Raw genomic sequence first — 15,622 nt, forward strand, 5'->3', positions numbered from 1 at the left:
ACTATTTATGCCTTTTCAATATTTAGGACTTTTTTTATTAATGTGCAGGTATCTTCCGGAGGGCAGAGTGGTGGAGGACGAAGCTCTCGGGGCTCTTCGAATAAGCCACCACCTGGTGCAGTTAATCTAGAACGAAGCTATCAAATATGTCAAGCTGTCATACAGAACAGCCCAAATCGAGACCAGTTACGTTGTCAGTTGAAGCCACCTCCATCTTTGTTGGCTGCTAACTCGAACACTACAGGTGTCGGTGCTACAAAAAAATCAGAAACTCCTGGTAGTGCTCGAGCTGCTACCCAGTATGGTGTGGTTACTTCTTCACGAAATGGAAATGGACAAACTAATAATTCCACTAACACCAAGGCATTTACCTCCCCTTTGCCGGCCTCTGGAAATTTTTCTGTATTGCCTAATAATGGAAATGTAAACAACAGCGTTGGTGTGTCAAAGCCAGTATCCGTAACTTCCATTGGTGGCCAAAACAAAGTGACCAGTTCAAAGGGAGGCTCCTATCATCAGAGACAGCAGTCACCACCTGTATTGGTTCGTCATGTTTTTACATCCCCTCAAGGGATTCCAGTTACAATGGCTGTCTTACCACAATCACAAGCTCCTCCTGTACCTGAGGTAAGTTGCTTTTCACCATTCTTCCATTGCCATCACAAGAACTTGAAATGTTTTGAATGATACTGACAGGATCTGTTTTTTAATGCTTTGTTGTGCTTAAAAATGGATCTTTGTGCTGTTGCATTCTTCTACGAGCAGCTGTAATAGATAATACATTTCATTTGTAAATATTGTCACTTCTTTCACCTGCTAACATATTAATACAAACATCTGTTCCAAAATATTCTGAACAAGTTTGGCATCTCATTAAATTCAGTGTAGGTAGTGTCAGTTGATTTTTCTATTTGTCTTGTGGGCTAAGATTGCACTGTCACTGTGTGAACCCTTTTCAGTCACAATTTGTAATAGTGTCAGTGCTTAATCCCAAGTTTCGGAGAAAGAAGACTTTGGAATGCAAAATCATTATGCATGTGCAGTACACATTCTTGTATTGTACTTTATGAAATTTCTCACGCTGTATTTCAAACATTCCTTGCAAAACATTCTGTTAATTTCTCAGTTTCAGCTTCTCATCATTATTTCCTGTCTGTAATATTAGCTAACTGGAGATAATGTATTTTCTGTTCTGCCATATCTTCTAGGTTGTTACACACCTTAATCAAATAACATTCACTTTAAAAAGGACTACCTGTAAAACGCAATCCAGGGCTGGGCATAAGCTAATGTTAATAAGAAATTAATGCTCAGTCTTTGGTGACCTGTTTGTTTTCTCAGGCTGGTACAAAGATTGATAGCATGCGAAAAAGCGTAGAACACTGCACATTTATGGTGCTAAAATTTCATCCCTTTGAAACTAAAGAGATAAAGATAGCAGTTAAAACACATAAGAATCAGAATAATTGGCAATAAAAAGTATAAATCTCTCGGAGCAAACTGTCAAGTAGACACACAGCGAAGGCAGTGCATTGATGTTCAAAATACTGGTGTTCATTAATGAGAGTCTTATTTCAAAACAAAATTTTGTTAAATGCACTGCATAATGTGTTATTTAGGGGAAGTGCATGTTGTTACTGGCTAATTAGGTATAAATCTAGTTGGAAAGAAAGATTATGGAAATAAGTTAAAGAAATGAGAGTACAATAGACAGTAAAAGAACCTAATGCTAAGATTAGATGCAATTTTCCTTCCTTATTTATGACATGACATGACTGTGAAACTAAACTTTAGATTTGTTCTACAAAGTATTTTATGTTACCAGTATACACAGTCAATATTTCTTCTTAATGATTCTTTTGATAACTTCCACGATTACTTTTGAAACTAAATTGAAAAAAAAAAAAAAAAAAAAAGAGCTTGTAGGTGACAGGAACCTAACCTTACTATATATGGTGAACCCAAACTCTGCTGACAAAATTTGAGATTGTTCAGGGCTTTTTACAGAGTAATTGCATCGTGTTTGATTTCTTACCCCCATTTGTATTTGTATCAATACTGGACAATGAAAAAAAAAAAAAAGAGCTTGTAGGTGACAGGAACCTAACCTTACTATATATGGTGAACCCAAACTCTGCTGACAAAATTTGAGATTGTTCAGGGCTTTTTACAGAGTAATTGCATCGTGTTTGATTTCTTACCCCCATTTGTATTTGTATCAATACTGGACAAAAATGTTTGCACAACAGTGCAATTATCAATGGTATGTACTGAATGTCTTTTGTGAAAACAAAACTTGTTCCATTCACTTAAGGTACTTCCTGTCGACAGCAGTAATGCCCACTTTACCCTTCACCATCCAGCTGCATTCATTGTTAGCTATATGTTTACAGTGATATACAGTAACCAAACTCTTGAAATTCTGGAGCACGTAATACTGTTGATGATGCATCACAGTACATCTAGTTGTGGTCATTCTAATTGGGATTTTGAACAATACTGCACTTTTTTCAGCCTGTACAGTACACAGTCTGAACAGACTAAAAACGTGATAAGCATACGTGTTGTGCCCGAGAGTTGTTCCATTACTTGTGCTGTATGTTTTGGTGATAGGGTATTACAGAATTTTTCACTATTGCGAAGATATTTTCATAGAAACAAACATAATTGGGGTAACAGTTTGAATAAATCATAATTACGTTATTGCTGTGATATGAGCCAGCATAGAACATGGCTCTCTTACACCAAAGTACTCAGAAAATACCCCACAACCACTTCCAAAATTATGTCAGTGGAGTTTGGGTTCATTGTATATTTTATTTTTACTTGCTGCTTAATTGATGTCTTGTTTGTAATGTTTTGGAAGCATTATTTGTACAAAATAAGAGTTTATGACATGACATGATATGAATGGTACACCTGTGAAAAGATTTTGGGAATACTGCTGGAATCTCTCAGTGCTTTTGCAGTGTAGTAGGTGGGACATACATCATGTACTCATATGTGATGGAGTTCATATTTGGTGGAGAGACTTTTAAGTTCTTAATTTTCTCCACAAACTAATGTTCTACAATTAATATTGATATGGAAGATCATGTTAGATCCTTGTTTACAGGAAATTTGCAAAGTTGTTGTTCAAACCCTATTCCACCTCCCATGCCTTTGACTCTGTCAATTTTACTTTGCTGTGGTGCACATGTCCACTGTTAATCTATCCATCTGCATGCAGAACACATTCTGCAATGAAGTGTACTGTGACCTCAATAACGGATGCACATCTCATGGTTAGCCAACAGGATGTGTGTATGAAAGTGCCTCCCTTTTCCTTGACTTAATCTGGTAGTGTTGCTAGTGTATCATTTTGTGTTCAATTATCTTGTATTTTTTATTAGACCGATCACATCCTCTGGCTGCATCCCTGTGTCCCCACTCTCCCTCCTCTTCTTTCCCCTTCCCCTCACCCCCACCATCGACCAAGATGGCACTGTGATAAGACACTGGACTTATTCGATAGTTTATCAGTTCAGCACCTCCCCCCTCCCCCTCCCTGTGTCTCGCAATCCAGATTTAGGGTTACTGTGATTTTCCTAAATATCATACAGTTAATACCAAGATGGGTCATTTGAAAGGGTATGGCCAAATTCGTTTCCTAATCCCAGCTTATGCTCCATCTGTAATAATCTTGTAGTTGACAAGAAGGTAAACTATAGTTTCCCTTCTTCTGTTTTTCTGGACCACTCACTCCCTATTTCTTCTTGACAACAACATATCTTGTAGCTTTCCTTATGTAATATACTCTCATCCTTAACTTTTATCTCATATACCTGTATTATGTGACCAAACAACTTCTTTTTTCACCCAGCAGTCATTCCAGGTAATTATTTAATAACAATATATAGCTTTCTCCAGAAACAGTATTATGATAAATTAGTGTACATGTAATTTACTCTCCCAGAGGTGAGAGATTTAAAATACTTAGTCAACTGCCAAAGCATTCACAACAAAGTGTCAGAGTTTGAAGCGCTCATGAAAAGCAGTGAAGCTCACATAATACCAGTTACAGAAAGCTGGTTGAAACCTGAAATTGATAGCAGTGAGATTTTTGGGCAAATGTTGAGTATAGATCGAAAGGATAGGCAAATGGGAAATGGGGGTAGTTTATTTGTGCAGTAGACGAGAAACTCAGATCCACAGAGATAGAGAAGTTGAAGCTGCATGTGAGATTGTTTGGGCAAGACTGAGTATCAGGGCTGGGCATAAAATAGTAATTGAATCCTTCTATTGTCCAGCAAACTCGTCTCTTGATGTAATTGAAAACTTTAGAGAAAACCTCAGTTCACTAGTACATCAGTTCCCCAATAATACTGTAATCCTCAGTGGAGACTAATCATCGAACTACGAATTGGGAAAATTACAGTTTTGTTAGTGGTGGGCATGATGAGACATCTTGTGAAGCATTACTAAATGCTTTATCTGAAAACTACCTAGAACAGATAGTTACGAACCGCACTCGTGATGTAAGCACATTGGATCTAATGGCAACAAATAGACTTGACCTCTTCGAGGCTGTCCACTTTGAAACTGGTGTCAGTGACCATGACGGGGTTGTGGCAACAGTGATTATCAAAGTATAAAGGACAAATAAAACAAGCAGAAAGATCTATATGTTCAGTAAACTAGATTTTAAATAAATAAATAAATAAAACAATACTGTGTACCTGAATGAGGAACTTGAAACTTTCAGCACAGGTTAGGAGAATACAGAAGAACTATGGCTCAAGTTTAAAAGAGTGGTTGACCACGCTCTGGGTATATATGTATCCAGTAGGACAGTTCATAAGTGGAGGGACCCTCCATGGTAAACACTCACTGTACTGAAACTTCTAAAGAAACAGAGATTACTGCATAATAGATGTAAAACAGAATGTAGGGCTACAGATAGAGATATGCTGAATGAAATGCATTTGGCTGTCAAGAGAGCAATGCATGAAGCCTTCAGTGACTACTGTAGCAGAATATTGTCAGATGATCTTTCACAAAGAAATTCTGGTCATATGTAAAGGTGGTTTCTGACAGGAAAGTTAGTGTCCAGACCCTAGCGAATGAGACAAGAACTAAAATTGAGGGTAGCAAAAGCAAAAGCTGAAGTGCTTAACTCCATTTTCAAATGTTTCTTTACAAAGGAAAACCCAGGAGAATTGCCCAAATTAATCCCCATGCCACTGAAAAGATGAGTGAATTAAAAGTATTAGTGTCAGTGGAGTTGAGAAACGGTTGAAATCATTATTAGTGATTGTTTGCGGTTTGTTCAAATAAATGTTTTGTTTCAAAAAAAAAAAAAAAAAAAAAAAAAAAAAAAAAAAAAAAAAAATCACAAGGCCTATAATCGCATGACATGGCAGGCCATTCCTAGTTACCACGCAAAGAGGGAATTTTTTGAAGAAACTTTTCATTCAGCAGAGCAATCGTTTCACGGGGTGTGTGAAATGTCTCACTACCTTGTTGAAACCAAAAATCGTTATTTTCATCAATAAGAGGGAAAAACCAATCAGATAGCGTGCTTTGTAACAGTTGCCATTCAAAGTTATGGCAGCTCCTTCATCATTTTCAAAAAGAGTGTGGGCTGATCACTCCCCTCTCCAGAAACCACACAACACAGGCCTGCTTTGTGGCCACATCTCATCTTCCACCGTCACTCGCAGATTTTTGTTACCCCAAATTTTGCAGTTCTGCTTGTTGACGTACCCACTGAGGTGGAAGTGGGCCTCATCTGAGAAAATGATTGTGGGTCATTCATTGTCAATTGAACCAATTTGAGAAAATGTTCCAGCTGATAGTCTCAGATTTGGCTGAAATTTATCACACCAATGCTACCAAGTGTGGATCACTCGTGTACAAAATTTTAAGTTCCTCAGCCAATTAGTTCCAGAATTGTGGCTTGTGAAAGAAGGTGGCGTGACCCAGAAATTGCAACCCACATCTGGCAATCTATCTTCAGACCCAACTACATGTCTTAATAACTTTGGAACTATTGCGCACAGTCCAGTGACATTTTTACAACCCATTAACATCCACTTAGAGAACACGCTCTATGAATCAAAACACCAACAACATATTTCTGAGGGAAAATAAAAAAATCCAAAATATGATTAAAAAAATGTAATATGTTAAAAGGTACATATTGTAGGTGCCCTCTATGCCAAACATAATTCACTCAAAAAGGGTATAAATTTTTTTGTGGTAAGCTTAATGTCGCCTAAACACACACACTGAACTCATCTTGCCCATATCAGTCACACACGAAAATACAAAAATTTGAAAAATTACCTGAAAAACATGGATTTTCTAAGTGTGGTAGCACAAAAGGGACAAGTGATATCCAAGCCAAATTTCAAACACCGCGTAAGTATACCATAATATAATATGTGGCAAAATTTCAACTTGTTATTGCAAGGCATTTGTGTACAATAAAAGTTGACAGAGATGTATTTGGTTACGTTTCTTTTGGCACGATTTAGCAGTAATAGTGATGATGCAGACAGCTTGTTTCACATAAAGCTGCAGCAATTGTTGGGAACCATTAGGCAACAGAAAGTTAAACAATGGTAGTTTTCAGGGACAGAATGAGTCATTGTTAGGCAGGAACAACAAAGGAAACAAGCAACAATTACAGGTTACTAATGTTTTTAAGATTGTAGTTCAGACTGATCAGTACTGTTGTGGAAAGTCGGTATGGAGACAGAAGAGTGTACTAGTGGTGCTTTTGTTCAAACAAGTTGCAGTATTGGTAGAGCACAAGCATCTGAATGACATAAAACAACATATGGAACAAAATGTGGCATTCACTTTGTACTGTATGATCTGGATGAATCAGACCAAGATTTGTTGCTATGGAGATCCGGGATACACCCTGTGGGCACAAGAAGTACAGTTCCAGGAAACTTTAGTGTTTGTTATCATCATATGAGAGTGTTTCTGGATAAGTATTCTTTCCTACAAAGAAGTTGTTTTGATCCATTTTGGATTCATAAGTAGAGAGTGAAGTGTAGCCTCGAAGAAATTGATATAAAATCAGTATTGAAAGTGAATCAGTGCATGGGACTTCACATGAAACCAGGACAAAAGTTACGTTCCATGTGTGTTACAATGCTAAAAAATGAAGAATATTCTGATAATTTACATGACAGTGACGAAGAGTATCAGCCACCTTCAACCACAGTGGATGAGCAATTAAATACTTCAATGACTGCTTGTGGTTTGTCCCCCATGAAGACACACAAAGTTGGGAAAAGAGACAGGCCCAGATGTGGTAGAAGAAAACTACAAGAAGCTCAAATGGAATTAAAACACAAAATAGCTGACACACAAATGGTGGAACAGGAAGAACTATCTGCTCCAAAGGAACAGAAATCATGCCAGATATGCTCTGATTTGGACAAAATTGTTCCTACCAGTGCATGATACACAGGTGTGAAAAGTGCCCTGGTAAGGCAAATCTTGCAGAACACATGAATAACAAACTGTGTGGTCAACTCCTTATGAATGACAATGAACTTGTTTCTTATAAACAATGGACACACATGGATCACACAAGTCTTGAAACAGAGCAAAGTACAGTGGAAGATTTTGTTGAAATGTGTTGTCAAAAAATGGACAAACTGACCACACACAGCTTCACAGCAACAGCACAATCGGCTTATCTCCAGTTTTGTAAGGATAATTTGAAACGATGAAATTATAGTAATACTAGACTTTTCTGAAAATTATGCATTTATAGTTCAAGATGCCATCCAAGGATATCATTGGGACAACAGTCAAGAAACTCTCCAGCCATTTGCGATTTACTATAGAGGTGAATCAGGTGATGTGTCTGTCATGAACCTGTGCGTTTTTAGTGACTGTTTAATTCATGATGCCATTGCAATTCATGCCCACATTCACACTGTCATGGCATATGTGAAAAACAAGCTGTCTCACATACCTTTTGCGAAATACTTCAGTGATGGGGCAGATAGTCAGTACAAAAACTGTAAAAATCTCAAAATTATGTGTACATTACCATGACTTTCAGATTCACGCAGAGTGGAATTTTTTCGCAACAGGTCATGGTAAAAATGTATATGATGGTATTGGTGCTACCATTAAGCGCATGGCATCACAAGCTAGTCTGCAGCACCCTACAGAAGGTCACGTTCTAACACATCTTCAATTATTTACTTGGGTACAGAAAAATATATCTGGCATACAATCATTCTATGTTTCGAAAGATGAGGTGAAATCAGTCGAAGAGTTGCTAAAAAGCAGACTAGAACACTTTAAAACTGTTGCAAGCACAAGGAGCCATCATCACTTCGCTCCAGCAGACTCGGACAATGTGCAGATGAGCAGACTGTCCGGTTATAACTATAGGTTCATGCACAGCATGTGTCTTCACAGTGTGTCTGATTCAGGATTCAGAAGCAAAAGCAGCAACATACAACCAGGTTGCTATGTTGTTGCTGTTTATGATGAGAAATGGTACTTAGGATGTGTTGCAGAGTGCTGTGAAGCAGAAGGTGATATATTTGTGAACTTCATGGCACCAGCAGGACCAGCAAGATCATTTCATTGGCCACGTTTGGCAGACAGGTGTTGGATACCTTTTGAACATATTCTTAAGACAGTTCTAGTTTCCACCACAGTGTCAGGAAGACAGTACAATTTGCCACTCAATGTACAGAGTACAGTAGCTAAAGTGTGGGAGAACTTCTGTTCGAAGCACAATCGACTGGTTTTTAGCAGTTAAGGTGCAGTAAACATTAATGATAGGTTGTGTTAATCTGTCTATATGTTGTTGCTTAGGGATTAAACAGTTGTGGGAGAGGATAAGAAGACGCAGAACAGTTTACGGCATGTTTTTACAAAATTTGATGTGGCTGTTTTTCCACAACACAATTTACATCTGTCAACTTCCATTGTACACAAATGTCTTGCAATAACAAGTTGAAATTCTGCCACATGTTATATTATGCTCTACTTATGCAGTGTTTGAAATTTGTCTTGGATACCACTTGTCCCTGTTGTGCTACCACACTTAGAAAATCCATGTTTTTCAGGTAATTTTTCAAATTTTTGTATTTTTGTGTGCATGTAACACAGTTTTTGTGACTGATATGGGCATGATGAGTTGTGTGTGTGTTTAGACCACATTAAGCTTACCACAAAAAATTTATACCCTTTTTGAGTGAATTGTATTTGGCATAGAGGGCACCTACAGTATGTACCTTTTAACATATTACATTTTTTTAATCACATTTTGGAATTTCTTATTTCAGAAATATGTTGTTGGTGTTTTGATTCATAGAGTGTGTTCTCTAAGTGGATGTTACTGGGTTGTAAAAATGTCACTGGACTGTGTGGAGTAGTTCCAAAGTTATTAAGACCTGTAGTTGGGTCTGAAGATAGGTTGCCAGATGTGGGTTGCAATTTCCGGGTCACGCCACCTTCTTTCACAAGTCATAATTCTGGAACTAATTGACGAGGGAAGCTAATACTTTGTACACGAGTGTTCCGCACATTGTAGAATTAGTGTACTGAATTTCAGTCGAATCTGAGACAATGAGCTGGAGCCCCTGGTTGTGAAGTTCTTGTTCTCCTCTTGTTGAGCCGGCCCATTGAGCAAGTCGGTATCTGTTTCCATGATCTGTAGTTTTCAGCTCTTGCGAAATTGAATCTTGTATGCATGCACTTTCAGATCTTTTGGAAGGATTTCATGCAGTGAACTTGGGGTTAAATTCAATTGCTGAGCTCATTGGTGAACTGATTTTCTGGGACTTATGGTTACATTATCAAGCACAAGAGCAATGTTTTCATTGTGTTCGAACAGAATGCAGTTGCCCTTTTTCCTTAATGTTCGAAACAGAACCCGTTGTCTCTAACTTCCAGAACAACTCCTGAACTGAACTGAACTCAACTCAACTCTCAGCTTTACGTCAGAGTGTCACACACAATTCACGAATGGTTGCCTGGGACTTTGACTGGTTTTGTGATGACTTTTAATACTCACCACACACAAGCTATCAGGATGCTAATGGGAAGGAACACAGATAACAAAAAATCATGGCTGCCCATCATCATATGGCAAGATGGTGCAAAATTCATGTTTACTTCCTGGACACCCTCTAGAAGTGATCCACAAAACTACCATCCAGTATCCTTGACACTGATTTGTTGCGGAATCTTAGAACATATTCTGAGCTCAAACATATTGAGCTATCTTGAACAAAATGACCACCTCAATGCTAACCAGCATGGATTTCAAAAACATCAATCATGTCAAACCCACCTAACACTTTTTCTCACATGGCATACGGAAAGCTTTCTATCGAGGCAGTCGGGTAGATGCAGTATTTCTTGATTTCGGAAAAGCATTTGACTCTGTACACACCTATGCTTATTGTCAAAATTACGATGATACGGGGCATCAAGTGAAATTTGTGACTGTATTGAATACTTTTTGGCAGGAAGGACATAGCATGTTATCTTGAACGGAGAGACGTCGTCAGATATAGAAGTAACTTAAGGTGCCCCCGAGAACTGTTTCAGGACCCTTGATGGTCGTGTTGTATACCAGTGACCTTGCTGACGATATTAGTAGTAACCTCAGACTTTTTGCAGATGATGTAGTTATCCATGATGAAGTACTGTCTGAAAGAAACTGCATAAATATACGAAGATTTCAAAGTGGAGCAAAGAATGTCAACTTCCTGTACATATTCAGAATTGTAAAATTCTCTGCTTCACAAAATGAAGAAAAAAAAAAATGCTGTGACTATAATATCAGTGAGTCACTATTGGAGTCGGTCAACTTATACAAATATCTCGGTGCTACACTTTGTCGAGATATGAAACGGATTCGATCACATAGGCTCAGTTGTGGGTAAAGCATGTGGTAGACTTACGTGTATTGGTAGAATACTGGGGAACTACAGTCAGTCTACAAAGGAGATTGGTTACGAAATACTCATGCAACCAGTTGTAGAATATTGCTCAAGTGTGTGGGACACGTACCAGATAGGACTAATACGGGATATTGAATGTATACAGAGAAGGGCAACTCGAATGATCACATGTTTGTTTGATCTGTGGGAGAGTGCCAAGAGATAACTGAAGGAACTAAACTGTTAGACTGTTAATGATAGATATAAAGTATCCCGAGAAAGTCTATTAACAAAGTTTCAAGAACTGGCTATAAATGATGACTTAAGGAATATAGTACAACCCCCTATGTATTGCTCATATAGGGCTCATGAGGATAAGATTAGAATAATCATTGCACAGAGGCATTGAGACAATCATTCTTCCTACACTCCATGTGTGAATGGAACGGGAAGAAACCCTAATAACTGGTACAATGGGATGGACCCACTGCCATGCACCTCTTGGTGGTTTGCAGAGTAGATTTCAGAGGAGAAACTGCAGAACATAGAGCACATGTTGAGACACCTGAAAAAGACTGTTGTTAGAAGGTTCTCTTGATACGAGCTGCGATAGATTCATTGAGAATGTAGTATCTGGTATATTTTAGTGCCAATTCATTGTTTGTTAAGTTAATTCATCTTAGAAACAGAGGAATGTGCACCTAAAAATGTAATATGAAAGACGGATTTGAATGAGGCCTGCACAGAGGTTAAATAACTATAGGCTCCTGGAGTTATAAAATATTAATGTGGAAAAGTGAAACACAAAATTATTGCCAGTTAAGGAAAGACTTGTCGAAAAGATTGTTGACAACTACACACAAAAGTCTTGTGGTAGATTCTCATGTTTGTGGGCAGCTAAAAAACTTTTTATAAAGAGTAGTTGGGCATTGGACAACAAAATTAAAATAAATAGTGATTGGTTAAATTCTAGTTGGGAGCAAATATGTGCAAACCATTGTTTTAAAAGGGATGCAGCCCCATTAATTGTACGTGTAAATGAATCCCTAGACATGGAAAAAAAGTTGGTTAATCAAAATGAAATACAAATATGGGAGAAACTACATCAGAAATATTGATTGTTTTTGATGACCTTTCAGCTGTAGAGGAGTCAGAGGAGACTATAATCTATCTTCCTGCCTTAGTGAAATGTGCTTACCCATGTAGATCAAATACCAAAAAAATTTGTTCTTCACTCACTTAGAATCAGTAAACCAGAACAGTCAAAGCTGTTTGTAAGTTGTGCAATAAAAACAGTTTTCAAAAAACAGTCCATTTTGGGCAGTGTGTCCTACACTTGATCAGAATGACAGCTAATTGTTTACAAGACAGTTAACACAGCAGCAACTAATCATAGAATGATTCTCTATTCTGTTCACCATTGTCGTTTCACTCTGTTACCTTATGTGTGTGTGCCACACAAGTTCCACACAACACTTGCCGCTGATGGCATAACAATTGTGGTTCATTTTCATTGTTTGCATTGTTTCTGTGTGCCATTTGTTTATTTTACACAGCAAAATTTTCTGAAATAGCTATGAGAGTGTGCAGAAAAGTGATAAGTCCATGACCACCTGCTAAGTAAATCGAACACTGTATATTAATGTGTACCCGGTGAATGTATTCAGAACAGAAATGCCGAACTGTTGCTGCTGGAGTTAAATTGTGTGCACACTGACATCGCCATCTCTTATGCTCAACTTTAAATCACTTTTTTATTTTGATCTAAGTATGTATGTGTGTGATAATATGTTAGTGAAACAAATTTCTAGCTTCCAGATATCACAGTATGAAACTATAAACCCCAAACAGTAAAACAACTAGATGCAATTTCTAAGGGAAAAAAAGGACATTTTAGTTTTTTTTTACGGATTTCTACATGGAAGTAAAACACTGGTTGTGGTCAAAATAGATAAAAGCCATGTAGGAGCAAAGGAGATGAGATTTCTCAGTCATAGTTTATATATTGTGGGCAAAGGTACGAAACAGTCAGAAAAAGTAAACACCTTCAGTATCAGATATCTGACAAAACTAGGACACACAAGTAGGGTGAAAAACAGCTCACAAAAATATTGTGCTATTAAAAGCCTAGTTCAGTGAATGTAGAGGGATCGGAGTTGCAATGGAAAGTTAACTACCTCCAGAGGGGTGGATTGTGTTTTAATTTGAAATCTTTTTGTAACTAATTATGCTAAGCCATTAAATGCTGTAGTTAACATGGCACATTTCATGAATACTTTTCATTCTGTTGGTGTGTTCTTTGTCCATCAACATGACTGATATCCACTAACTGAAGTAACTATATGGCATATTTAGCTTTGTGGAGATCTCAATCTTCATCATATTGGAGAATCCGTTCTGGAACACTTTAGAGGTAGAGATCATAGTTACGTTTTATCACTGTCAATTGAATATTCAAATATAAGCAATAAAACAACAGTGATAAAACATAATTATGATCTCTGTCTCTCAAGTGTTGCAAAAAAGGATTGCAAGTCAACCTCTTCTCTTGATGATGCCACTTCACAATTTTTTTTTCTCTCTTCACCTATGATCAGCTCTTTATTTAGAGTGGTAACCCTTACACCTTCAACATTTTCTCAGTCCTAGTACGACCCATTTGCTCTTTCCCCTCTTCCCTTTGTCTTTTGTGCTGGTGGCATTAGCCATTCCTTACTGATTTCCACTATGTCTTACTATCTCACTTTAATCTTACTGAGCCTTTATTCTAATAAAATATTCCTGTAGTTGAGTAACTGTGAAGATCAGTGGAGAGTTAGTGTCACCACAACTTTGCTTACCATTGCACGTAATTGGTCACCCACCATGATGTAACTCACTGATACACCTTCTTGCTCTAGTTACTGTTTAAAAGTGAACAATCAGTTTGCTACTTAGAAGTGTAAATAAGAAGTATTTAGAAGGCAGAAAGCAGATGCCATAATGTCCCATGTACAAGAATGGGGAAGAAAATCAGCTATTGCCTTATCAAAGGAGCCATCAAAACATAATGGTTTAAGGAAATCACAGAAATCCTAAATCTTGAAGGGTTGGACTGAGTACTAAATCCAAATGCGAATCCATTATGTCAGATGCTCTGCTCTTTCAACAGCAGTTTTTTCACATTTGTTTGTTTGCCCTCTGCACCTTCATTCATGATATAATGTGTTTGTGTGACTATATTTTTGTATACTCTGCTGTGCATGATGATGATGATCTAGGCTTTTATTAATTTGCTTTGGTGCATCTTCAAACATGCAATGCAGTATAGTATCGAGTACATTTTGGATTTAAGATTACATAAAAACTGCCAGAATTGACTAGGATGGAAATGAACAAAGGAAGGAATGAAGGTAGCAACTCATTATACAGTTGAGATGTTAACAAGCACATAAACAAAAATTTGAATGTTGCTGTGCTATGCATGCGTATGTGCATTCTATTAATTCTGAAGAAGGATTTGTCTGAAAGCTCATCAAAATTCTCTGTCTTGTGTACGTACCTATTGACGACTCAACACCTGAGCTGTATGATGAGTTGTTACCTTCGCTTCTTCCATTATTATTATTGTTAACGCTGTTGTTGTTGTTCCACTAAGGACTTCGATTACAATATGTAAAATGGAATTACTTTAGAAAATTTTTGTGAATATTTTTATATTCATTCATACATTGCATTCTGTAGAGCTTCCAGGGAGGTGGAACGAGTCAAGATATACATTAACATAAGACAAACATTTTATAGAAACTCAACCTGTACACTGTATTAACAGTAGACTCTCATAATACTGCTTAATTGTATTCACACTTACGCAATCTAAATTTAGTTTATTAAATTAGTAAGGAAGCTGCTGTTGTTGTTGTTCACTTAACATGTTGCTAAGAGAGCTTTCCAATTCTTGAATCAATATATTCAGATAAATTGTAGTAAGAGTAGCATATGGGGTCTGTTTTTTTTTTTAATTGGGAGGAGTTTCCAATGTCTTGCTCTGCTTTACACAGTATTCTTACTGTTCATTTTTTTCTGAACAAAATACTTTATTTACTTGAAGTATGTTGCCCCAGAAGGTAATTCCTTAAGATGACAAGGAGTGAAAATATGTAAAATAAGCTGACACCCCTGTCTTCAGGTCAACACAGTGGAAGATGCTTCCAAGAGAAAACTCACTGAACTGAGCCTCTTGATTAGTTTATCCACGTGTAAGCTCCATTTTAACTTGTTACCTTGCTGGATTCCAAGGAATTTTTCGTACCATTCATGTGTGACTATTACTACTGATGTGAAGATCATTACAGCTGGTTTGAAACTTCTTTCATTCAGACTTAAGCTGAGTAAGGGAAGTTCTTGCAGAATGTAAATACTTCAGGAATAAAGGAGACCAACACACACACACACACACACACACACACACACACTCAATATCCACATCATCTACATTGTGCACTGCAGCACACTGGCTCTGCTACCTGTGTGTCACAGGCCAAGCCTGTGCACCTGGCACCCCTCCCTCCCACCTCCCACATTCCTAGGCAGCAAACGTGCTGCTTCTCTCCATTTCCTGCCTTCCCTACCCACCCTACCCGACACAACCTAGTCCACTTGTTGAAATGCAGTCCCGGCATTCTGTTTCCAGCCAGCACAATGTAGGGGTACTGGTTGTGTGT

At 37.7% G+C, this 15,622-nt stretch overlaps 1 protein-coding gene across 6 annotated transcripts in view; it reads left to right on the forward strand.

Moving 5' to 3' along the window:
- LOC124594946 overlaps positions 1-15,622 on the forward strand; it is a 200,732-nt gene that overhangs the window by 136,390 nt on the left and 48,720 nt on the right. For 5 of the 6 annotated variants that reach the window (XR_006978167.1, XM_047133450.1, XM_047133454.1 and 2 more), the window contains one exon: positions 49-627. The exons of the other annotated variant lie outside the window; for it this stretch is intronic. Coding sequence is in view for 4 of the 5 variants with exons in the window: in XM_047133450.1 (XP_046989406.1) it covers positions 49-627 (579 nt within the window). In the remaining variant the exon portion in view is untranslated. The remainder of the gene's footprint in view (positions 1-48; positions 628-15,622) is intronic. 6 annotated transcript variants of the gene reach the window in all.

Source organism: Schistocerca americana, chromosome 2 (genome assembly GCF_021461395.2).
Source record: "Schistocerca americana isolate TAMUIC-IGC-003095 chromosome 2, iqSchAmer2.1, whole genome shotgun sequence".
Taxonomy (NCBI): Eukaryota; Metazoa; Arthropoda; class Insecta; order Orthoptera; family Acrididae; genus Schistocerca; species Schistocerca americana.